The sequence below is a fragment of the Callithrix jacchus genome, chromosome 21 (assembly GCF_049354715.1).
Source record: "Callithrix jacchus isolate 240 chromosome 21, calJac240_pri, whole genome shotgun sequence".
Lineage (NCBI taxonomy): Eukaryota > Metazoa > Chordata > Mammalia > Primates > Cebidae > Callithrix > Callithrix jacchus.
In genome coordinates, this window is record NC_133522.1 from 15,798,099 (window position 1) to 15,824,074 (window position 25,976).

The 25,976-nt window shown below is 36.8% G+C and overlaps 1 protein-coding gene across 13 annotated transcripts in view; it reads left to right on the plus strand.

The window, feature by feature from the left end:
* The window catches only part of ROBO1 (roundabout guidance receptor 1), a 1,154,664-nt gene that overhangs the window by 1,098,500 nt on the left and 30,188 nt on the right, over nt 1–25,976 (plus strand). For 6 of the 13 annotated variants that reach the window (XM_002761303.7, XM_054248983.2, XM_078358574.1 and 3 more), the window contains 8 exons: nt 30–227; nt 4,075–4,101; nt 5,466–5,508; nt 12,172–12,326; nt 15,810–16,145; nt 17,856–17,963; nt 20,538–20,682; nt 24,961–25,209. In XM_002761303.7, coding sequence (XP_002761349.3) covers nt 30–227; nt 4,075–4,101; nt 5,466–5,508; nt 12,172–12,326; nt 15,810–16,145; nt 17,856–17,963; nt 20,538–20,682; nt 24,961–25,209 — 1,261 coding nt within the window. The remainder of the gene's footprint in view (nt 1–29; nt 228–4,074; nt 4,102–5,465; nt 5,509–12,171; nt 12,327–15,809; nt 16,146–17,855; nt 17,964–20,537; nt 20,683–24,960; nt 25,210–25,976) is intronic. The other 7 variants (XM_054248986.2, XM_078358575.1, XM_035282829.3 and 4 more) reach the window with 3 other exon arrangements.

Below are 25,976 nucleotides of genomic sequence, written 5' to 3' on the forward strand. Positions count from 1 at the left end.
AATTAATCGGAAGATGGATTAATTTTCAGATTCCCATGGAAACCCCGTGTCACCTGAGGACCAAGTCAGCCTCGCCCAGCAGATCTCAGATGTGGTGAAGCAGCCCGCCTTCATAGCAGGAATCGGAGCAGCCTGTTGGATCATCCTCATGCTCTTCAGCGTCTGGCTCTATCGACACCGTAAGAAGAGGAATGGACTTACTAGTACTTACGCAGGCATCAGAAAAGGTATTAGCTTCTCCCAAGTTTTCTTATTTAAACGTTTATGAAACTCTTGATTTTCTATTTCATTCCAAAGTATTCATGGTTATGCACAGCCTCTAAAAATTACCTTCATATATAGAGGACCCAGTTCCTTTAAAACAAATTTCACCAAGGTGTGTCTAGCTTTGGCTGTTGCACCATTTTCCTTTTTTCTTAGGGAATTATGTTATTGCCTTACATTCTTGAGGGAAATTTTTAATGTCCTTGTTATAGGAATTATAAACGCAAGCTTTGAGCTGTCTCAAGCGGTTTCATGGGAGACTTTGTTACCCTTTGTGAAACACAATAGAGAATACTGCTATTTGATTATTTATAAAATACTCCTTTCTTGGTGGATATGGAAGGCATGACTGAGTGATATACTTTTGTTTAACAGATAAGAGGGTTAGTCCATTTTTATTATTATAGTTAAAGTTACAAAATTGAATATGTGTATGCTGCTACTTAGTGATGGTGATTTTGTTACAAATTTTTTATAAAGATAGCTCACTTGGCCAACATTATTATTTAGAGTTTCAAGGATTATCCAGATACGCCAAAGTTTTCACAGCTACCTTTGCTACTTATCTTTAAACTCTGAAGACTGCTGATATTTTTGTGTTTTTTATTCTCAGAGGAGATTGTTAACAGTATCAGACAGACAAACCTCCCTGTCCCCTAAATATGGTCATCAGCTCCTTCTCGCTCTCAAAATTGTACTGACTTAAAAGGCAAATTATACAAATTATAGGGCCCATCCTTTGGTCTAATGCAACAACTTTGCTTTGCTGCAAAGCACATTTAAAAAGGATTTTTAATAAAACAGTCCTCTGCCCTACCACCACCAACTATTTCCTCCCTAATTGTCTACATAAGTGAACATTTCCTACACATGTTGGCCAGATTGTTTCTCTAACCAATTATATGGCAGAGTCAAAATTTTTCACGTTAGCTGGAATTTGAATGTCCCTATGCATAGATAAAACAGTGTGGGACAGCAGTCTAAAATATCTGTGTTCTCCGTCACAAGGAGACTTAGCAAGAAAGAGTCAACACAAATGCATTCCTAATACTATAAAAATAAATCTCCTTGCCACCTGCCTGTGGCTCAGCAGCGATCTCTTCACGTACCCACATTTGCTTTAGCATTATCGTCCTTAAATATGTTTTTTTCAGATATGTGTCCTATCTAGGGATGAAGCAGTATGTCCATACTCCCGCCTGTGAAATGGAAAATGAGGGCTTGGAGGTTACTGAAAAGAGAACTGGGCTCATTATGTATACAAAGTAGGAGAATGTCAGGCACATGTTACCATATAAAATCTTTGACTAAAAATAATTGTAGACAAGGGGTTTTGGGGTGTTTTTGTGTGGTGGAGACAGGAAGGGGTATGATGTTGGGGGTAGATGATGTTTGGAAATCTGATTTGAATGAGGAACAGAATGACTAATTAACATATAGATATGGAGTCTCTTGAATTCCTCATCAAAAGACTTCCATCATCAACTATGTTTTGCAAATAGCCAGTCAGTGGAATCCTGTGTTTCTTATCACAATGAAGTGCCATAGCTACGTGATTATAATAATTTAATGCTCTACACTGTCTTGAAATATAAAAATGTGACATGCAGCTCTCCTTGCTACTGAAATGTTTCTTTTCCTTTACTAACGTACTTTGAGCATGCTGACAAATGCCATGTGCTCTTTGTGCAAAACCTATTAAACTAATACCATTGCCCCTTCACCTTAGCTTGCGTTTAAGCAGAAATCATAGAACATAATTACAAATGTAATCTGATGAGCATTTGATTCTGCTTTCTTCACTTTGTTCTGTTGACCCTTTTTCATAATTTTGTTTCTATGCAATTGTTTTAAGCGCATTTTGAGATCTTAAATTTTCCGTGCCAAAATCAATTCCGGGTCATTTTAAGAAAAATAGAAAGTGAAATATTTTAAAGAATAAAACTTGTAAAAGAGTCTATTAACCTATAAAACATCAAGGCAGAGTGTAACTTTGGGGGAATCGTGAGCATATTTAACATTTCCCCTTTACATTGAGCTATCCGTGTGATATCTGCCAGTTCACTGGGTACCTCCTGTGTCAATCCACATATTGCACCAGCATCACTTAGGTACACAGAGAGTTTATTATATTATTGGAAGCTTTGAAAATTAAGTTGTTATTTGGTGTGCTAGCAGTGAAAATTTCATTTAGATTGACCTCCTTTTCATCTCTTCTTCAATTCCTCAAAGTGGGGTTAGCAGTTAGCTAGAAGAAGTAATGACAAGGACTTTTCATATTTTCCTGGTGTCCTTGTGATTGCAAATTAATGTTCAGGCACTCCATTCTTGCTTGAATAGCTTTAGTTTCAAATGCACCTTTCATTTTTTTTTTTTTTTTAATGAAGACTTGTTACTGTGGCTCTGAATTTTTGAATGTAGCTAAATTACACTGACTCTCTGAAAAGACCTGATTGAAAGAAAACACAATAGGATTCTTAAGACGGGGATTGCTGTGCTGCTAACGAAGGCCAGGGTATAAACTGGGGACACAGCATTGAGGTTTCTGCTTTTGTTCTTTCTAGTATGCTCAGAGGTAACGTGGCTTGGGAAGAAGTGACTATTGTAGAGGATGCTGTAGTGTTTCAGTCTGCAGCCCCAAATGCTCCGATTCTCCAGTAAATTTCTTGGAGACGTTCAAATGTGAAATAGAAAATCTATTTCTGGAAGCGTTTTGATACATGATAAGTAATCAGTATTCTAGTTTGTTACAATAAAGATTATTTTGGAGAAACTTTAATCTTGGAGGGAATAACAGGCATTTCATTGCTTTTTTATTTTTAACCAGAGCAGTGTTTACTTTACTTTAACATGAAGAGATTGGAAATAAGTCAATCTCCTCCCTCTGTGAAATGACATGGATATTGCTCTGGCATTATCCAAGCCCCCAGGAACGAGAGAAGATAGGAAAAGTGGGGGAGGAATGGCTGCTACTTTTGAGGTCTGCAGTTCAATTTCAGGCATTATTGATTAGATTAAGATTTATAACCGCAGAGAGTGTGAAGGTTTTCAGAGAGGTGTTATTGTTCTATTGTTTCACTTCTACTGTGGCATTAAAAGAATGCCCAACCTATTTCTAGGAAGCTTCCAAAAGTAAACTCAGATAAATAAATTCTAATTTAAAACTCAACTTTTTCTGTCCATTCTCAATTTTTTATGATGATTAAAATGTCAGGCATTTCTACTTAGTAAACAGTTAAGTTTTATGTTCTCTTTTATTCGGTTCATCTTTTCCTTTCCTTTCCTTTCGTTTTGTTTTTTTTGCTTCTTCTTCCCCTTTCCTTCTTTCCCTACTTCCCCTTCTTTCTCTCTCCTTCTTTCTCTCAATGTTGAATATGCATCTCGTAGTTCACTTTAATAAGCATTTACGTTTAGATTTCTAGATAAGGTTCCAGCAAGACTCTGATAATACTTGTTTAAGAATCCATCATCCTGTGTTTGGAGATGATTAATAGTGGAGGATTCCTGTTTGTACTGAAGCCATGAGCTAAGTCTGTGTCACTAAATGCAGGGTCATTCACAGGCTAACCTAGCACAGTTCCCCTCCTGAGCATGCTAGAATGTCAGACATTTCACAATGGTGCCTGTAGAGACAAGCTCTTTTTTTAACCTCAGAGTCGGTTTTATTCATATATCAGAGTGTCAGAACTACTGGCTTAGTTATTTACATTTGTTTTATGTTCAGCTGTCTGCTTGATTTATACTAATGTGATATGTTCCCTTTCTCTCTTCAGCTTAATAACTGGTTCATATTTTGTTTTGATTTTTCAGTCCCGTCTTTTACCTTCACACCAACAGGTATATATTTGCACTTACCCTCCTCTTTTCCATTGTTAGTTTGGCATGTGTTCTATTGCGTTTCTGTTTTTATTTCATTTTCTGCAGTAAGTTGGGGAAAGAACTTAAAGTGGAGTGTTATACTTCATTTACTCACACCAGGCATGCATTTGAAGTAGAAATGGTTGGTGTTGCTTTCCATCCATTCAATGCAATTATTTATTCACAGTTCCACACTGGATCTTAGCCTTGTTTGCATGTGTTTCATTAAGTAGACACACTGTCTCTACCTTCAGCACGATTTAACATGCTAATGATCTTATGGACTATTTCAGGCTTCGCAGTGCATTTTCAACTTAAGCTTTTCAGTTTTCCAACAAAAATTTCTCTCCCTTGTAATTCTCTGTCCCTAGAATCAATATTGTTAAAGGTGACCCAAATATCCAGCCCATGTGAAAGATAAAACTTTTCATTTTCCCTAAGTCAGAATCCTAATATTCATCACCTCCAGGAAAAGATGTACCTGTAGTTATGCCCTCTCAGTTTTAATCCAGTTATTGTCATCACTGGGAGCAGTTATCTCTCTATAACAGACTTCCAGTTTGGAGTTCTTCTAAGTCGCAGAATTTGGCAGCTTTAAAAACACAATTCTTCGTAGAAAATGTGTCTGTATTTACAGAAAAGCTAATCTTCTTAACCACTTAGTCTAACTATGTGCAAATCTTTTTTTGTTGTTCTTGTTATGGTTAAATTTTTACACCCCAAATTCATTAAGCTGAGAATGCTTCCAAGAGCATTATAATATATGTTGATTACCCATACATGTCTGATGAAAATATAATGAGAAATGGTTTGCACAAGCCACAATAAAAAATAGGTCACCTGAATTAATAGTCACGATTTGGCATACATCTTTGTGTGTGGAAAGGTTTATTTTAACATTGACTTACTGGTACTCATACTTCTGGGAAAATAATTTGGTAGGTTTTTTTTTTTTTCCTGAGTTTAAGTTTACACTTACATAAAATGAAATTATATGATCTAATAATCAATTCAAAATGGAAATCTGTGGGAATGCTAATGTACAGATGTGTGATAGTTATATTTAATAAGTGTGTATTGAGGTTTTGCTTCTTCTTGATTCTCAACTTTATTGAAATATAAAGAAAAGAGTGATATATAGAAAGTTATATATTTAATTCTATACAATATTTAAAGCAACATTACTAGTTTAATAAGAAATCTGCTACATCATGTGTTTTTTTTTCAATGTTTCTAGGTAGGAAGGGAGAAGGAATTCTATTTTAGAAAGTTGCTCATGAATGTAATAGCTTTTGATATATAAACATGTCTATTAATTGTTCTCTTTTTTTGTAACATTCTAGTAACTTATCAGAGAGGAGGCGAAGCTGTCAGCAGTGGAGGGAGGTAATTACCTTGCTTGTTTTGTAGATCCTTAAGGGAATTTCAAATACTCCTTCTTCATCTTCCTCAACGACACCCCTTTCTCTGCTTAAAAAGTCTAACTTAAAGGTGAAATGTATTTAGTTCCTTGAGAAAGACTCACAAATGCAGTTGATTGGAGCAGTTGCATCTTAGTAACCACCAGAGGGAGCACTTTAACCGAGAAAGAGAGACTTGCTGATTTAGCAAATGATTAAAAGGAGTTAACGTGACTAAGCTGTGGCATTTATGAAGATTAAGAAACATAGCTAGTTAACAAATACTACCAAAGAAAAAGTGTTCATTTGAAAAACCTGCTGAACACAGCAATTGCTCATAATTTGTAGGTTATGTTTGTTTGTTCTTGTTATGAATTCAATATAGTTCACATCTCCATTTGCAGGAAAATGTGTTGAAATAAAAGACGAAATCTAGGCAGCTGGTTAACAAAGAACGTTTTCCTTCCTCTAATTAAAATGAATCTCAATCTTATATTTGTGATTTTTAAATTAATTATTATTCAGTGAACTTGAATATATTCACAGAGAAATCACGAATGTATTTGACAACCAGCTTAAAGGGGTTTAAATAAGGTCTACGTTACGTGAGCCAAGCTTCAGCATTTTCCACAATTAGGTGTTTTTTCCTCTAAGACAGTAACATCCAGCTTACAGTGTAAAAAAAAAAAAAAAAAAATCTTCCAACCAAAAGCATCTTATAATTCAAATTCAGTGAACTTATTCCACAGTATTCAAGGAATATAATGTCTGATAAGAAAATCACTTAATTTATTTACATAACAAAGAGGGATTTTAAAAATAAATGTTGACCACATTTAGCCTATGCTGTACAAATTTGGCAACAAGTACTAATCTTTTTTTTCCTGGGTGTTGCTAACTTCCTGTTTTCATACCTGTGAAACAAAGCCAGCCCATGAAAGACCCAAAACTATGGAGGTTTTCATAAGGAATAAATCCACTTGATTCAGGAATTAAACCAGGGCATGTTTGTGCATCCAGGGGAATTCCATCTAAATCACAGCGCAGACATTCATGAAAGAGCCTCTGGCATAAGAACATTTTCTCATGGGTGAATCTGGAATACGTGATTTTATAACCACTTCATTACATGTGTATATTCATGACTGTAGATTTCAACTTCCTCATTAATCAAAGCATGTGAAAGTGCTTCTTGAGCATCTTTGATATGTTCTTCCCTGGCCTCTGTGCGTGGGCGTGTGTACACAAGTATCACACACACGTGCACATGCAGAAAAATAAGCCTGGTTCCTACTCCAAAAAAATTTACAACCTAGATAGAGCAAACTAGCCCATGGGAAACAATGGTAGGAAAATGCATAGGTAACAAATGCTAGTTGCTATGGCAAGACTGAAAAATCACAAAGTTCCTGAGCTGTCTGTTTGGAAAGCTGACTGTATCACAAAACAAACACAGCTTCTTAAATTTAAAAATATAATCCCTAGCAGTGAAACTGATTTATTTCAAATACTAAATAGAAATGATCACTTTCCTAAATGAAATGCAGAACGATGTTGGGATGTTACAGAGTTAGATAGAGATTTCAGAGTCAGTGCTCAAAGTGTCAGTTATATATAAAATTTTAGATTTATTTATTCATGCAGTATATTGAACACTTACTATGTGGCAGGTACTAGTTTACTTACTTGGGAAGCATCAGTAAGCAAAGTGGATAAAAATTCCTGCCCTTCTAGACCTTACATTATAGTGGGGGGAATGCAAGATGAATAATAAACTTTTTTAAATCAACTGTATAATATCAGCAGTTGATAAATGCTATGGAAAAAATAAAACAGGATGAGGACAATAGGAAATGCCTTAAGAAGGGGCCCCATTCCTAGCCACTTATGGAGGTGTGTGTTTTAGTGTGTGTGTGTGTGTGTGTGTGTGTGTGTGTTTCTGTTTCCTGATCCAGTGAGATAAGAGAATGAATAATGAACCAAACTCCTACACTGACTTCTCTTGTGTCTGTCTCTTAAGCACCGGTTTCTCTCATGTGTTTCAGACTCTGTGAGCCTTCATGGAACTTCCTACCTCACTTGGTTAATGACACCTAAGCCAAAAGCTTTCAGTCATCCTCTTGGACCTCCTGTATCCATGACTGCATGTTGATGCTGTCTCTTACTCCTTTCCCTCTAATACTGTTTCACTTCAAGCCCTACTTCTCCTTGGCCTAATCTGTGACAAAAGCTCTTAGGAGTCCTACCTTTATCTATAATACCTTCATTAGCACTATTTCCTGCTAATTCCCTTTGCTCACTGGAGACAGAATGATCTTTTGAAATGCATATTGATCATGTTTCTGAGCTCCAGAAAATCCCATTATCAATAGGACCTATCATGTTTAGAATATCAGCTCCTAATATACAAAGTCCACAAACTCTAGGGCTTTGCAGACTTACTTCACACCTCAAAATGAGCCAGACCCTACAATCCACTGTGTCACCCCACCTGCCATTTACCAAGATTGCATTCTCTGTGTGTCCTTACTGCACTGTGCATGTATTATATACCTACTGTGTCCTCCATTAACTCTCTAATGTGGAATTACCTCAATGAAGCCCCTAACTTAAGGGATGCAGTTATCTTTTGTTTATATCAGAGGTCAGCAAGTTATGGCTCTTGGGCCAAATCCAGCGTTGCTCCTGTTTTTATAAATAAAGTTTTTAAAGAATACAGCCAGGCTCATTTGATTACATATTTTCATTTATTTATTTATATATTTATTTATTTTGAGACGGAGTTTTGCTCTTGTTACCCAGGCTGGAGTGCAATGGCATGATCTCGGCTCACCGCAACCTCCACCTCCTGGGTTCAGGCAATTCTCCTGCCTCAGCCTCCTGAGTAGCTGGGATTACAGGCACGCGCCACCGTGCTCAGCTAATTTTTTGTATCTTTAGTAGAGACGGGGTTTCACCATGTTGACCAGGATGGTCTCAATCTCTTGACCTTGTGATCCACCTGCCTCGGCCTCCCAAAGTGCTGGGATTACAGGCGTGAGCCCCCGTGCCCGGCCTTGATTACGTATTTTTTATGACTGTGTTTGAGCCACACTGGCAGAATTAAGTAGTTACCAAAGAAACTATATGACTTGGAAAGCCTGAAAAGGTTACTGTCTGGTCCTTTACAGAAAATGTTTGTCCACTCCTGGTAGATATGTTTGCCTCTGACAATAGAATTTGAGTTTCTGGAGGTTGGAAATTATATGGTTTCTTTATCAATAAATGGATTTTTAATAATTAATAAATGTAATTTATTGAATTACATTAATAAATGTGATAAATCACATGAATGATTTATTTTTGAAAAGATGTCACTGATTAGTAAGAAAAAAATGAATAAGCCTTTGAATAAATGAATGTCAGAAGGCCTGAGTTCAGTCCTTGGTGGCTTCAGAGAAATTTCGGAGGCTCTTTCCTGTAGTGAAGGAGAAGGTTGTCTGGAACTCTTGCAGTTCTGAACATTGCAAATGCAGTTGTTCCTGGAAAAGAGAGAATGAAGATCGTGGTAAGCAAAGAAAGCTCGTCCCAACTTGGGAAGGACAAAGAGTTTGTGAGAAAATCCGGGGAAATGATCATGGAAATATTAAGTAGCTGTTTCTATTCATTTGTTTTCCTTTCCTCAAACGTCCCAGGCAACGCGTCCAAAAAAAATGTACTTAACAATCCAAATCACAGCATAAAGCAAGAAAGCAGCGAAAACCTGAAAAGGGTGGGGTGGGAAAGTCTGGCTAATATGGGGCAGAATGCCAGTACCACATTTCCTGTTGGTGGGAGATGAGGGAATGGAGCTCAAGCCTTGCTTCTCTTTAAAATACTGACACCTCTTAGAGCTATCTCTTGGCTTCAAAGCTCATTCAATCTGCTAGCAGGAAGAGGAGACAGACTATAGCCTGACAAGCCTTCCTGCCAGCCTCCTTCACCCTTTCCCCAACTCCTGGACGCTGTAGTTTGTTTTGTGATTGAGCAGTTCAAATAGGCTTTCTTGGGGTTAGTGACTGGAATATCAGGAGAAGAGTAGGAGTTGAAGGTAACTGCCATATAATTACTAAAGTGTGTTTGCCCTCTTTTGCTTCATGACACAAATCTATCCACTTAATGTATGATAATATTACATAATCATATTTAAGAAACATTAATCCCTATAATCATCATATGGATTATTTTTCTGCTTCGTATCTTAAGCTCAATATATAAAGGTAGCCTGTGAAATTGGTTTTAAAAAGACCCCAGAACCCTTATTAGAGTAGCTACATATGACCTTGACCTCCTCAAAGTCCTCTCTGACACAGGCATGGCATTTTAAGGGTGATTATGGGCCAGTAAGCACGACTCACCTTCTGCCCTAAATAATTAGCATCCCAAATTTAAGTCTAAACAGAAAACTGGGATGTAAATGGATGATTCAGCTTCCTGTTGGAAATCACTCGTATGTATGAAAAGGTCTCTCAGCCTATGATGGTATCAAAACGTTCACTATAAAAGTATTTTTCAGAGGGAATCAGAGCAGCATAAAAATATTGTCTATTCCTTTTGAAACATGTAAGTGAGTCTGTGGAAAATGTCCTCTTGACCCATACTTCAGCTATCCTATAAAATCTCTGCTATGTCACAGACGGAGTTTTATTTTTAATAACTTCTACAGTGATAACATTCATAGTTTAAGTTCAAAGAAAAATAAAATAGGAAAGAAAAGTTTACTAGATGCAGAATTTCTATAACTAATATCTATTTCAAAGGCTCCAGATAATGGTGTTAGCTTGCATTTAAATGTTTAAAAATTCAACAGTTTGGAAACGTTGCTCTTCAAATCATGTTTTTGTCAACAATTTTAATAGTAAGTTGGCTCAGTTTTAACAGCTTAGACTTCAGATGTTTTCTCCACTCTTCTTTTTATTAAGAATATTCCACAGCTTTAGGAAACCTCAGCACTCTCTAGTACATATGTTTTCAAAATCTTAGATTAGAGTGTAAACTCTAGGGCCTGCCTGCTAGGGTTTGAATTTCAACTGTGCCATTCACTCACTTTATGTAACCATGCACAAGCTTCTTAACCTCTCAACATTGCAAATGACGTGAGACTTCAGGTCTGATGCATAACTCTTTCCACGTACAGCTGTGGCTATATAAAGGAAGGCACATCCCAGGACCTCATATTATAGTTGCCTTGTGTGTAGAATAAAAGGGATAATATCATTCAGCATAGTTCATCAGATATTTTGTGAGAATAACAAGATGAGGAATTTATTGGAATTTAAAATAGAAAGGCTTTATTCCTTCATCTTTAAAATTTGAATAATGGTACCTCCTTTGTAATGTTGTAATGACTAAATGAGTTCATACATGTTTAAAAAAGAAAAACCAGAGCAATGGCTCACACATTATAAGCAAAGAGTGAATATTTATTTTATTGTATATGTACCCCCATATGTATATAAAAATGAATCATAAATCTATAGCCTTTGCATAAAATGCATTATTTCTCAACCATCATTTGCATAGTAAATCTCCTCCCCTTTGTGCTAGAATAACAACTGTGGAAGGTGAGCTATCAGATTCTTTCTTCCCAGGTAAATAAGAAACATAATTATTGAATTTTAACACAGAAAATAAATAAAACCACCAAGAAAACCTTTGCAGAGTCTATCATGCCAGTCTGTTTGCTGTGAATGGGAGGTCACCTCTTTTGTGGAGTGGAGACGATGCTGTATGAGTCATTGTTGGAAAAGGAGATGAAGAATGCCACTGTTGGACTCCAGGTTGAGTCCCTGCCTCTGGTGATGCAGAGCTCCCATTAATAATTGCTAAAGTCCCTGGCATTTCCAATGCGCAGTAAAAGAGGAAAAACATATTTTGTGCCAAAAAATAACAAAATGAACGCTAATATTCTTTTTAGTGGACATCTCTGCTTTATCAGATTTAATTCATCAGCTTTCCTTTGCTTATGTTGGGATTTATGACATTTTACATTGTCACCATCAGAAAATGTTGACAAGCTTACAGAACTAGGCACTGAAACATTGATGAGGATCTGTGCAAAATGTCGCAGAGCCCCAGACTCATTAGATATGAAACAGTTTTGGAGAAAAATATGCCAGTGCATTTAATTTGAAGAATCTGGTCTGAGTAAAGAGGCTTGTTTCATTTTTTAATGAAGTTGTAAGGAGTCACAGTTTTTTTTTTTTAGACAGAGTTTCGCTCTTGTTACCCAGGCTGGAGCACAGTTTTTTAATTGGTCAAAAATGAAGAAGTGCAAACTCTCTTCACTAGGGTATTTTTTAAGACACTAAAAAACTCAGAAATATTTTCATATTCCATGTTTGATTTTGAACCATTATGACTAAAAGCAGAATAGAATGTTGCAAATAATATGAGATTTGAGGTCTGACGCATAACTCTTCCTGTGTAGTTATGGCTACGTCAATGGAGGCGCATCCCAGGACTTCATATTACAGTTGCTTTGCGTGCAGAATAAAAGGGATAATGTCATTCAGCATAGTTCACCAGATGATTTGCAAGAATAACAAGATGAGGAATTTGTTGGAATTTTAAATAGAAAATATTATTTTCTATTCATGTAACATTTGCTTTTATATATTTTTGTCTTCAGACCAGGACTTCTCAACATCAGTGAACCCACCACGCAGCCCTGGCTGGCAGACACGTGGCCTAACACTGGCAACAATCACAACGACTGCTCCATCAGCTGCTGTGCAGCAGGCAATGGGAACAGCGACAGCAACCTCACTACCTACAGCCGCCCAGGTTAGGGACACAGAGAGAGCGTGATATGGATAAGCGTTTTAGGAACTAGCCAGAAGATGTTTTATTTCCCTCTCCCTATATGGGAAGATGCGATTTGACCAATATTTTATCCAATGTTGACTATTGTTTAGCAAAACAGCCTGATTTAAATATTTGTTCCGTCCCTTAACCTCCATACTTTACTGTCCAGCAGAAATATTTTCCAGATAATTGGGAAGATAAACTCTACAATCAACAGCAAATAAGGAAAAATAAAATCATGTGAAAGTATTTATCTTTTTTTTTTTTGGAGACAGAGTCTCACTTTGTCACTCAGGCTGAAGGGCAGTGGTGCAGTCTTGGCTCACTGCAACCTCCACTCCCTGAGTCCAAGTGATTCTCATGCCTCAGCCTCCCGAGTAGCTGGGACTATGGGCCTGCACCATCAGGCTCAGCTAATTTTTGTATTTTTTAAAGTAGAGATGGGACTCCTGACCTCAAGTGATCCATTCACCTTGGCTTCCCAAATTGCTGATATTACAGGTGTGAGCCACTGTGACCAGCTATAAAAGTATTTGTCCTTTTTTTTTTTTTCTTTTTAGAGACATAGTCTCACTCTGTAGCCAGGCTGGAGTGCAGTGGCACAATCTTGGCTCATTGTAACCTCTGCCTTCAAGTTTAAGTGATTCTCCTGCCTCAGCCTCCCAAGTGGTTGGGTTTACAGTCACATAGCACCACGCCCAGCTAATTTTTGTAGTTTTAGTAGAGATAGGGGTTTAACATGGTGGTCAAACTGGTCAAAAGTATGTGTCTTGATAAGAATGTATGTGATGACAATTTCTTTTACCATTTTTGTTTGTTTTTTGTTTTTTGAGGTTGGGTCTCACTCTGTAGCCCAGGCTGGAGTGTGGTGGCATTAACACAGCTCACTGCAACCTCAAATCTCTGGGCTCAACTAATCCTCTTACTTCAGCCTCCCAAGTAGCTGAGACCGCAGGCACAGACCACATTGCCTGGCTAATTAAAAAAAAAAAAATTATAGAGATGCAGGGTTTTTTTTATGTTTCTCAGGCTGGTCTCAAATTCCTGGGCTCAGGCAATCCTCCTGCCTCAGCCTACCAAAGTGTTGGGATTACAGGCACAAGCTACTGTGCCTGGCATATAATTTTAAATTATAATTAAATGATCTTTAATCATATTTAATTATTTTTGAGATTTGGAGAATAACACAGAACAAAAGGTAAATAAATTCATAATTATAAAGAACCAAATTCATTAATAGTAAAAATAATAATAAACAGTAATGACAAAAAACTTAAATGAAAATTACTGAAAGTTTAAATCAGATTTTATAGTAGCAAATCCTGAGGACACTATATATATATATATATATGTGTGTGTGTGTGTGTGTATTATGTATATGTACACACACATACATATATTGCAGGTGTGTATGCATACATTTATTTTCTGTTGTCTATTTGTTGGGTCAGATGTATGTGTGAGTAAATTACCTTGCTAAAATTTCATGCCGAAACACAGTAAAAAATTGAATGTACAGTATATGAGATTTAAAGTAATAACAAAGATAAAACTTACCAAAGATTTCCTACAAAACAGCCCCCCCCATAAAAAGGGACAATATTCCCATATAGATAACATTAAAATTATTGTAAGGACTCTGTGTGATGATAGAAATAAAATAACTCATGGAATTAAGGAAAAGCGAGAGAGAAGATGGATTTCAGTAAAGATGTTACACATTGTAAAGAACAAATCACAGAGGAATCTGCATGCCTCCCCTTAAAACGAATCCTGAGTCTCCAACGGATGTGGATGTGACGTATCTATGTGACCAAGTCTATGTCCTCCAGAGGTCCGTATTCTACATGTAGAATAGATATTCTACAAATAGATATTCATGTAATCATAAGTAAAAGAAAAACTAGGTTGAGACCTATAGGAGAGAAGAAAATGGTGATACCCATTTAAATTAATAGGTAGAGCCACGTTGTCCAACATGGTAGCCATTGGCCACAGATGGCTATTGACATTTAAATTAATTAGATAAAATATAATTTAAAACTCAGTCTCTCATCTGCACTAGCTAAATTTCAAGTGCTCGGTAGCCACATGTGACTGGCGACTGCTGTATCGGGCAAAGCAGAGTAGACCAGGTCCAATATCTCAGAAGTTCTGTTGCATAGCACACGTGTTGAATGACTGGTGAAACAAAACGAGATTGCAAAAACCGCATGACCTTGATAGCGTTTCTTAACCACTGTTAAACAAAACGAGAAATTAGAAACAAGGATCGCAAAGGCCAGATGGAGCAAGTATTTCTGCTCCCTGTGATCATTCGTGGTTGAAATGCAGAATACTTGAATTCAGTAGCATTCAGAAATGACACATTTCTGTTCAGATTATTTTATATTCACATCTTTCATGACAAGCATGTTAATTCGTTATTTTTAAAAGATAGCCAGTTAAAAAACCAATGTACAGATCATTTGTTGATGTTGTTACCATTTTTGGGCAATATGAATAAAATAATGATATTTTTATCATTGTAATTTAATTTTTCTATTATAAAACTATTTTAATTTAAAATATGATTTTAGTTCTTCCTACCATTTTAGTATTTTCAACTTCAGACTTTAAGTGTGTGTATATATATATATATATATATATATATATACATAATATATGTATGTACAGTTATTTAATGTCCAAATATTTCAATGAAGAGAAGACTGGAGTGGAAATGCGGTATTAGATATTTAAGTATCATTTCAGGCTGTATTTGATTCAGTGACCCGGGTTACTCTGATCCCTTTTGTTATTATTATTGCCATTTTCTATTTCTTGGGATGTTACCATGAAACCGTGAGAAAATGATTATAGAGCATGCTTTCCAGATAATGGTTACCCAGTGTGACCACAACAAGAACTAGTAGAATTCTCCTTAGTACCTCACTTTACCCCATTCTTCATATCTTTTAAATATAAGTATTTTATAAAATATTACAATCTCAAGTTATTTCACCTACGAGTAGTTTTTTTCCCCTTTGGATTTTCAATGTATGTGCTTTCTCTGTTGCTTCAGCAGCTAACCTGTATTTTCACATAATTCAGTAACCAAAGATTAGAAAATAAAAGTTGGCACATAAAGATATTTGTGTATATATTATTTTCATAGGATTCCTATTAATAAGGTTATTAAATAAAAATTATTTTAAATTGGATGAATTGTTTACTTCAGCACTATCAGAAATTCAAAGTTATTTAGTCTTTATTCTAATTCTGTGCACCCTCTCTTATTTTCAACTATTATTTTCTTTAGAAAGCACATGCGGACATTTGGCCCTTTTTATTGATCTTATTTAAGCCCACCTGTACTTTGCATAACGATTTTTCTTATGACTCACAAAGCTACGTAGAAAGAAATCTCAATGGAATAACCATGCAGAATGACCTTTTCCTTTTCCTCTCCATTGCACATAGCTGATTGTATAGCAAATTATAACAACCAACTGGATAACAAACAAACAAATCTGATGCTCCCTGAGTCAACTGTTTATGGTGATGTGGACCTTAGTAACAAAATCAATGAGATGAAAACCTTCAATAGCCCAAATCTGAAGGATGGGCGTTTTGTCAATCCATCAGGGCAGCCTACTCCTTACGCCACCACTCAGCTCATCCAGCCAAACCTCAGCAACAACATGAACAGCGGCAGTGGGGACTCCGGCGAGAAGCACTGGAAACCACTGGGACAGCAGAAACCAGAAGTGGCACCAGTTCAGTACAACATCATGGAGCAAAACAAGCTGAACAAAGGTGAAGAGGCTTGCATGTATTCCCATCTGTTTCTGTATAGTACTCTCAGTACCTCAACTAGATGTTCAAACTTGTCTGAGACTAGCAAGTAAAATCTTTTCTTCAGTAGCTAAGATTTTCTTATTTCTTTGGTTTCAAAATTTCCAGTGTCAAAGAGTTAATTAGCACAACAATAACCTTGGAAAATTTATTTTATAATAATATATAAGTATTTTCAAATGATATTGAGATTAATTTAAATTTAATAGCAGGTGAGGGATTGGGAGGGACAATCTTTTATTCATGAGGCAGATGTACAACTGTGACAATACCTCACACTTTCAATAAATAGACTATCCCATTCTTTCCACTAGAGGATGGAAGATAATTGCTTCTATGTGGTCATATAAACCAATGGCATTTTTATATCAACCTGAAATAAAATAATTAAACTTGAACTGGAGAAGTGGTTCAATTTGTTGTATGTCTCCTACCTCGTGTGGTTATTAAGACTGCTACAATGTATAATTTTAGAACCTAAATTTCTTTGGTTGACCTGATAGAAGTCTGTCTGTATAGAACCTAAAATAAATTGAGTTTAGTATTAACTTGAAGCCGCAGAATAGTATTCTGTGGCCTGAAGGAAATGTTTCTCTATTGTAATGTGTAAGAGTTGGAAAAGATAGGTGTTTGATTTCTCTGTAGTCCTTTAGGCTACTGCTTTAATAACATGATTTGCAAAGTGATACCTCTAGGAAAACCGGGGTTGCTCTAATGTGAATAGTTGGGGACAATGCATCCCATCTATTCCAAGAATATATTTACTGGTAGATAATTGGAGACATAGATTTATTTTCTTTAGTGTTGAGTTGGGAACATTTTCCTCAAAAATTCAACCTAACTGTAGTTGAAGATTACAAAAATTTAACGTACAAATTTCATTTGGGTTAATTTTATATGTTTTAACTTGATAATGAAGTGGGCTAGAGCCTTTTCTCAAGTTAAAGAAAGGACTTGATTGGTATAATAACCCAATTTAATAAGTATTGATGGAGACTCCTGCATAAATTCAGGACAAAAACTGACACAGATGAATAGGGCAGTTTCTGTAATCATGGAGTTGCAGTGGTGATTCAAACTATTGTCACATTATTCCTTCATAGTGTTTGGTTTTACTGTGGACTTTGGAAAGCCCTGAGAGCCTCCATACAAATATTTCAGAACTCTGATTTATTGTTTATACTGCCTGTAAGCAGATTTGGTATGTCAGACTATAATAAACCTGGAATGCAACTAGATGACAGATGATTACTGACTGCGTTCCAGTGGTGAGCTTATCATTTGGATTTTCACCTTTGCCTAAGTAAGCAGAAGCATTTCTGGGGAAAATTAAGATATTTTGGTTTTTACCATGGACTTTTTTTTATTAGAAATAACCTTGCTGACACATTTCAGTTTTATTTTTATGTTATTATGATTTATTTTTTATGTTTGCAGACGTATTTTTATGATTTCTTATTAAAATTATATTATTATATTATTCAGGTTATTTATAGTTTATATATATTTGGAGTATAGCTTTTTTATATCCTGACAACCCGAATACAACAATTAAAAAAAGGAAAATAAATGGTCCTGTTAGTTTCTTTAGTTACTCAGAAATATAGATAAAACAGAGATGTGAAACCACTCACAAAGAGAAAATAATTTTTTTTCACTTGAAATGTCTAGATTATCGAGCAAATGACACAATTCCTCCAACTATCCCGTACAACCAGTCGTACGACCAGAACACAGGAGGATCCTACAACAGTTCGGACCGGGGCAGCAGTACATCTGGTAAGTAAGGTGAACCAAAGAACCTCTCCTTTAAAAAGCTGGTACTTTCCAAGATTACAACTTGAGTGCCAGTGGACTGATGCATGTAGGTGATGTGTCTAAATCACAGTATGTAATTTGAATCCCAGGCATGTGTCTTGTCTCTGCAATCTGAGGGACTTTCCACTCACTAAATCAGTTTATGTCCTATTTGGCAACAAAGTCTGACTGTCCTATTTTCATTCTTGTTAATGAGCTTTAGTAAAGCCAGAAGAAACATGTTTGCCTAATCTTTAAAGGCAGTTGAAACTTCTTTTCCCCCTTGGCCAAAATATAACTAAAAATGTTGCACATAGAGTTAATCTGCTAAATATGTTGCCATTTGAAATGAGCCTATAAAAGCACATAATGTTGGAGGACACTTGAGCAGAATCGAAAGCCTAAAAGACAGCAACATGAGATTCAGGCACAGTAAGAACCTGTCTCAGTTTATCACCTCTCTGCTATCGATCCCTCAGTTCTGACTCTGAAGCAACCTCCCAACCTCAGTCTGTAAGTGCCTCCCGAAGCCACACTGAGACCTCTTCCCTGTGGTCTTCATGCTGTTGCAGCTGTTCGCCAGCTGTTTTCCTGATAGGGCCTGCAGATGGGAGCTTGCTGGGTACTTACATCCTGTTTTTCTAATTAAAGGCAGTTCGTTATTAGAACTAACATGTGGCACGTCACACCACAATGAGAACAAAACCGATTGATCTTGACTCTGGCAATGTTTCTTCAGGAGAGGGTAGAAATGGCACTTCCCAGCAACAGGATTAAAGTTGTTCTTAGGGGCTTTTAGCAGAGTCTCTACCCTTCTTCTGAAATGAATATGGCATTTGCATTTTACAGTTTTCCCTTAACTCGCATGCTGGTTTGGCATTTTCTAGCCTGTGTTTCTGTTGAAATTAAGGGAGCTTAGGAATGGCCCTTTACCGTTTAGATTTACTCTGATTCTATTATATGTTGCTTGTTTTAACAATAACACCTTATTAAATGACTTCTTTTTTGAAACTAAGTCAATCCTGAATTAAGAGAAATATTTCAAGGATCTACTTTTTAGGAAACCCGTATGAAATATTTTAATATTTGTTTGTCTCATGCCACTTCATCTTTGAATTCTTAGTCACATAGAGAATACCATATCTTAATGGGGAAAAAATGATGATTCTAGATTATCAATATTTAACTGACCTTCTGTATCCCTCAGCTTAGATATCTAGATCTGGATGTTCTGCTGCTATATATCATTTGATATTCTGTGACTATATTGTGAAAAGATATAAATATGTGAAATCCGATGGCAATTCAGGAAGAGAACAAAGGAAGTAAATAAGATATAGGAGAGAGCTGTCTCAGGCCTCTCAGGACTGATGGAGTTGCTACAGCAGATGTATGTCAGGAAATCCAGAGGAAGGCACTGGTTAATGTCTAGTCTACAACACATGCACAGTCATCCCAATACTGGACACCAGAGTGGTGGAAGAGAAAAGAGATGCATACACATAGGACTGATTATCATAGTTTATTAATAGCAGCCTGTCCCTAGCACACACCTGGTGCAGTAACATACCAGTACAAGAACATCTGGCTTAACAAACACTGCCACTTGACTGAGCATTCCCAAGTGACAAGAAAATCAAGGCTCATTGAATATGGTCAGACCTGATTCATGTATTACATGACTTGGAAAAGATTTGGATACGGTTAAAAAATAAGACCAAGATAATTCACTGATATTAAGGGACCTTATGAGAAAAATAATTATAGAATCATCTTCTGTAATTCACATATGAATCTAAATATAATGTATTAGAAAGGGGGATATTTGATCCCAAAAGATTTGTTGACCAACAGTTTTCTTGAAAATAAATGCTTTCAAATATATAGAGCCCCAGTGTTTAAAGAATATGCCAAATCTAAAATGAGAACACTGGAACACTTGAATAATCGGGCTATGTCTAGCTACTCAGAATGTTCAAGCAACACCATTTTACCATAAGCCATCTTTGTATAGAAACAGTGGCTGAGAACACTTCTGTCCCTTTTAAAAATCATTTTTCTGCCTCTTTTGTCATTCTATCAGTTATTCCTGCTATTATTTCATCTGTACTTGCCTTTCTGAAGGAAACTAGTAATTTCATTGTGCCTAAAACATTTCAATGGACAAGTACAAATTATATATATTCAGTGATTTAATGCAACAGTGGAACTCTAATAGATCGTATCTGTATCACATTGTATTTTAGGTTCCAGCAATTAAATAATAGAAAGGCACTCCTGAAAATATGTCTACAGCTCATTTGTTTGAGATGATAATCCATAATGCAATTAATTGCTGTAGGCAGATCACTATTAATGATATGACTTGAAACATCCATTCATGGTTTTATTGCTTTTTTTGCTATTTATTTTGCAGTTATATGTGAAAATACTTTGCATTTTCTCTTGTACAAAGTTCTGTTTAAAATTAATGAAAAAGTGTGATTATGTCTGTATACATAAATGAATTATAAAATCATATTTACAAAAAAGAATTAACTTTTATTTCCTTTCTAGGGAGTCAAGGGCATAAGAAAGGGGCAAGAACACCCAAAGTACCAAAACAAGGTGGCATGAACTGGGCAGACCTGCTTCCTCCTCCCCCAGCACATCCTCCTCCGCACAGCAATAGCGAAGAGTACAACATTTCTGTAGACGAAAGGTAAGAGGAGTGTCTAAACAAATGTAAGTGATGTAATATGATAGTTTCAGCCCATTTTAAGCAATTACTAAACTGGATAATCAAGAAAAGACTGATTTCTAAGGTCCACATGCAATTGCCTTTAAATAGAGCAGTGCTGGTCAGCCGGAGTAAATATGTTCCTTGCTGCTTCCAGAACAGGAATTTGTGCTTTGAAAGATTCTTTTGGAACTTAGAATGGAATAGAAAAGTGAATACATATTAGTTCATGCATATATCCTGTGTGTGTGTGTATACATAATTTAACATATGCATGTATATGATTTGTGATTTTTGAATAGTAGAACTTCTGTGGCAGGTCTTGAAATTTTTATAATTGTGTGGATTTATATGACAATGACAGTATCCTGAAGGTTATTGGTTCTTAGATATTATCATCTGATGCTGAGAACTCTTTGTAGAAATGTAAACTTTACTGAATTGTTTTTCTAAAGATTTGACCAGTGTAATAATCCACATGATAACAATTAGGAAGTCAGTGTACCTCTTTCTCGCTCCAGAATCTGTAGAATTGGACGTGGTACTGCCAAAAAAAAACCAGCTGCTTCTTTAACATAACCAAAGGAGGAAAGCTGCTTGAAGGAGGAGAGTTAACAAATAGTCATGAAATATACCTGAAAATACAGTCTTTTCCGTGACTGCTATAGAGACCTGACATCATTCCTTCATTCTCCACACACAGCAAAGTGTATTACAGTTTCAACTATGCCCGGAAACAAAGCCTCTGTGTGTCTGTTTTCTAATGATCTTTTTATAAACTGCATTTTTAAGTAAAATTCTTATATAAAAATATTTACAGGAAACTCTCATTATTCACACATTTATGCTTTTGAAAATTCTTGTGGTTAGCAACAGTGGAACCATTGGTCCTAGGGGAAATACAGGGTTAAGTTTCTTCTAACCCCTACCCACCACATATTTGTCAACTGACCAATACATAACCTTGTTTTATGTATGTTTTTAAATGAAGCTTCTTTAATAGATTTTGATCATTTATTTTATGGAATCCAACAGCACTATACGTCGTTCCTGAGCAAAGCTTATTTCACAGATGCATTTTGATTTGTAAGTCACATCGCAGCCTTCCAGGGCTAAGAAACACTAAACAGCACTTCCGCACTTCTTTTGAGGGCCATTTTAAACAGGGAAATCACTAATACAAAGTTTAAAACATTTCAGCAAACATGGCACTAAGTAAACCATGAACAGGACCTTTGTTTACAGTGTGAGGACTGACACAAGAAAGCAGAGTGTATCCTGTTTTACCTCCGCTGGGAGCACGCACATCAAGCGCTCACATTTTTGGCCTCTTTGTGAATCTGTGGGAATGACCGTGAAATGCCTCAGATACTGATTTTGGGGTTTACAAATAAATTTCACCGAATCAGTGAATTTGCAAATATGGAATCTGCAAGCCATGAAAACAAAACTGTATGTTTGGTTTGGTTGGTTTGGTTGGTTGGTTGGTTTGGTTTGGTTGGTTGGTTTGGTTGGTTGGTTTGGTTGGTTTGGTTTGTTTGTTTGGTTAGTTTGTTTGGTTTGTTTGGTTGGTTAGTTTGGTTAGTTTGTTTGGTTTGGTTGGTGAGTTTGGTTAGTTTGGTTTGTTTGGTTGGTTAGTTTGGTTTGGTTGGTTTGGTTAGTTTGTTTGGTTGGTTTGGTTAGTTTGTTTGGTTTGGTTGGTTGGTTTGGTTTGGTTGGTTTGGTTAGTTTGTTTGGTTTGGTTGGTTAGTTTGTTTGGTTTGTTTGGTTGGTTAGTTTGGTTTGGTTGGTTTTGTTAGTTTGGTTTGGTTGGTTGGTTTGGTTTGGTTTGGTTGGTTTGGTTTGGTTGGTTTTGCTTTGTTTTTAGAAACAGGAACTCACTCCAGGGCTCAAGTAATCCTCCCATCTCAGCTTCCCAAGTATCTGGGACTACAGGTGTGGCACAGTGCCCAGCGAATTTTATTTTGTTTTATTTTTAGAGATGATGACTCCCTTTGTTGACCAGGCTGATCTCAAACTCCTGGTCTCAAGCAGTCGTCCAGCCCCAGCCTCCCAACGTGCTGGGATTGCAGGCAGGCATGAGCACTCTACTTGGCCTGCATGTATTTTTTAAAATTCATTTCCCAAGCTATTTTAACAATATTCATTGCTGCTTTGGTTCACAAAAATAAGAGGACTAAAATGAAATAAGTGAATATAGGTTAAGAAAAGAAAAGCTATATAGGAGATGCATCTGTGTCCCACGGAGAAAGACTGATTCTAACAGAGAAGAATGAAGGTTTCCCAACTGGCTACATTTGTTCTTGATCTGGACAAATGAGAAGGTTCACAGTTAAGAAGGAGGGGTTTTATGGACATGGGACCACACAGAGATGTGGAAAAGCTAACATGAAACACATGGTAGGAAATGAAAGGAAGCTGGGATGGCAAATGCAAGCCAGATTATGCAGATACTTGAGTGTCTTGCTTAGTCATTTAGATTTTATTCTCTAATATGGGCTGATGGAAGAGCACATGAATAACCTGTGTGTGATGCATATTTATGTAATTTTGGAAGCAATGGCGTGACTGGAGGCTAAGAGACCAATTAAAAGATTATTGCAGTATCACGTACAACAAATAAAAATAAGAGAATAGATTCTACAGAGTTTTTATTGATAGAATGAAATGAACTGGGGAGTAGTTTGAGGAAGAAGAAAGAGAAGTCAAAAATGATAAAATATTTCCAGTTTGGGTGAGTAGGCAAGTTGCTCAGCTATTTGTTAATTTCAAAAAAAAAAAAAAACATAAGAAAGAGGCACGGTGGCTCAAGCCTGTAATCCCAGCACTTTGGGAGGCCGAGGCGGGTGGATCACGATGTCAAGAGATCGAGACCATCCTGGTCAACATGGTGAAACCCCGTCTCTACTCAAAATATAAAAAAATTAGCTGGGCATGGTGGCGCACGCCTGTAATCCCAGCTACTCGGGAGGCTGAGGCAGGAGAATTGCCTGAACCCAGGAGGCGGAGGTTGCGGTGAGCCGAGATCGCGCCATTGCACTCCAGCCTGGGTAACAAGAGCGAAATTCTGTCTCAAAAAATAAAATAAAATAAAATAAATTAAAAAAAAAGAAAGAGGCAAAGAGGGAGATAGATTAAGAAAGTAAAGAAAGATGCAAAGAAGCATTATTTAAGCATTAGCTTTTCTGAGTTCAGATAAGCAAGGTGGGTGGTAGAGAATGAACAAGAGAAATCGGTAACAGAATCACAATTTATATAATGTAGTGGATCATTGCCCTCATAATTAGGAAACATATGCCCTGGGATAAGAGAAAAGAGAAATCATGAATGTTCCCCGGATCCATCTTGCTTCTCACCCAGCTCCAGCAGAGGAGTAGAGGGGCATTTTATTATTGTATGTTTCACTCACTATCCTAAATGGACACCCACTACTTTATTTTGTGTTCAGCTGAAGAAATAGTGATGTACTCTAATTTCAGAGAAATAAATGGGTTGTATTGAACTAAATAGGTTGATCTCCAGTCTATCTTTCTCTGAAAGGATTTTTAAGAGTAATTTTTCTCACCTGGGCACAGTGGCTCATGCTTGTAATCCCAGCACTTTGGGAGGCTGAGGCAGGTGGATCACCTGAATTCAGGAGTTCGAGACCAGCCTGACCAACAGGGTGAAACTCTGTCTCTACTAAAAATATAAAACTTAGCTAGGCATGGGAATGCACACTTGTAATCTCAGCTACTTAGGAGGCTGAGGCCAGAGAACCACTTGAACCCGGGAGGTGGAGGTTGCAGTGAGCCAAGATCGTGCCATTGCACCCCAGCCTGGGCAACAAGAGTGAAACTCTGTCTCAAAAAAAATAAAAAATAAAAATATATTTTTCTGAAAATGTAGCAGATCATCTTCAGGTTCTCTGTAATACCCTCTTAGAGTCTTCTTTTAGAGAACATATGGAATTGGAGGCACAACTATGCTGAATACAGTTGGGGTGCACTAAATTGAGCCATGTTATGTGAACTTGTTTTAACTGTATGACTTCTGAGACCCCATAATATGCTAATGTAAATTGCAATCTCTTAGAGAAAAATAGTCTATGCAGTAATTCACAACCCTTGTGGGGTAAAATCTTTTTCAACAATTATCTCCTTAACCTGACTGAGAACATTCAGATTTTAAAAACAATTTAAAGATGACATTTTATTACTATCCAAGTAGTTTATTTGAATAACCTGAAGTAAGTCTACACATCCTTATCATTTCTTTCAGCTATGACCAAGAAATGCCATGTCCCGTGCCACCAGCAAGGATGTATTTGCAACAAGATGAATTAGAAGAGGAGGAAGATGAACGAGGTCCCACCCCCCCTGTTCGGGGAGCAGCTTCTTCTCCAGCTGCCGTGTCCTATAGCCATCAGTCCACTGCCACTCTGACTCCTTCCCCACAGGAAGAACTTCAGCCCATGTTACAGGATTGTCCAGAGGAGATTGGCCACATGCAGCACCAACCCGACAGGAGGTAGGCTGTCACTAGCCTTCTTTGCCGGCAATCAGATAATTTCTACTCCTCAGTTGAAGTTATCAGATGCTATCCCATGAAGTAATTTTCTCGTTACTTAAGCCTTTTTTTGCAGTATCATCCCACAGGAAGCCCAGGTAATTAACATATCGAGTCATATTGCTGACCATTGCTTTAGATTAATTGATCCTAGTGAACTTGCCAGCATAAAATAATGTGCGTTAATACTCACCCACTTGTAAAAATTATGGTCATGACCACATGGCATATGGTTTGCTAATCCTGTCACGTGACTGACAGTGGGTGTTTTGTTCTTCGGTTTTCCTTTTGCATCAGTAAATTACTTCTTTGGTTGGTAGAAAATACATTTTCTCCTGTCTTTTAAAATGAAGTTTACATAATAATGTGTTCCCTCCTAACTATAATGTCACAGAAGAATGAGTTTGGTATATTCTTTTTGTGTTGACCTCAGAAACCTTTATTTTTGTTTAGATATGAGTTTGGAGTTCTTTAGTCGATTATTATGTACTCTGTGTGTGCGTGTGTGTGTGTGTGTGTGTGCGCACGCGCGCATGCACTTGTGTGTGCTTAGACTTTTTTAAGCCTATGTATTGAGCATCCTCAATCAATACATTTTTGTTCTATACAATGGCTTCACCTGTCATTTCCACCACATAAAAGCTATTACTACATCAAGTTAGCTCTTCTCTCATTGCTGATGATTTTATTTATACTGTTTTATTGCCCTTGACACATTATATGTATAT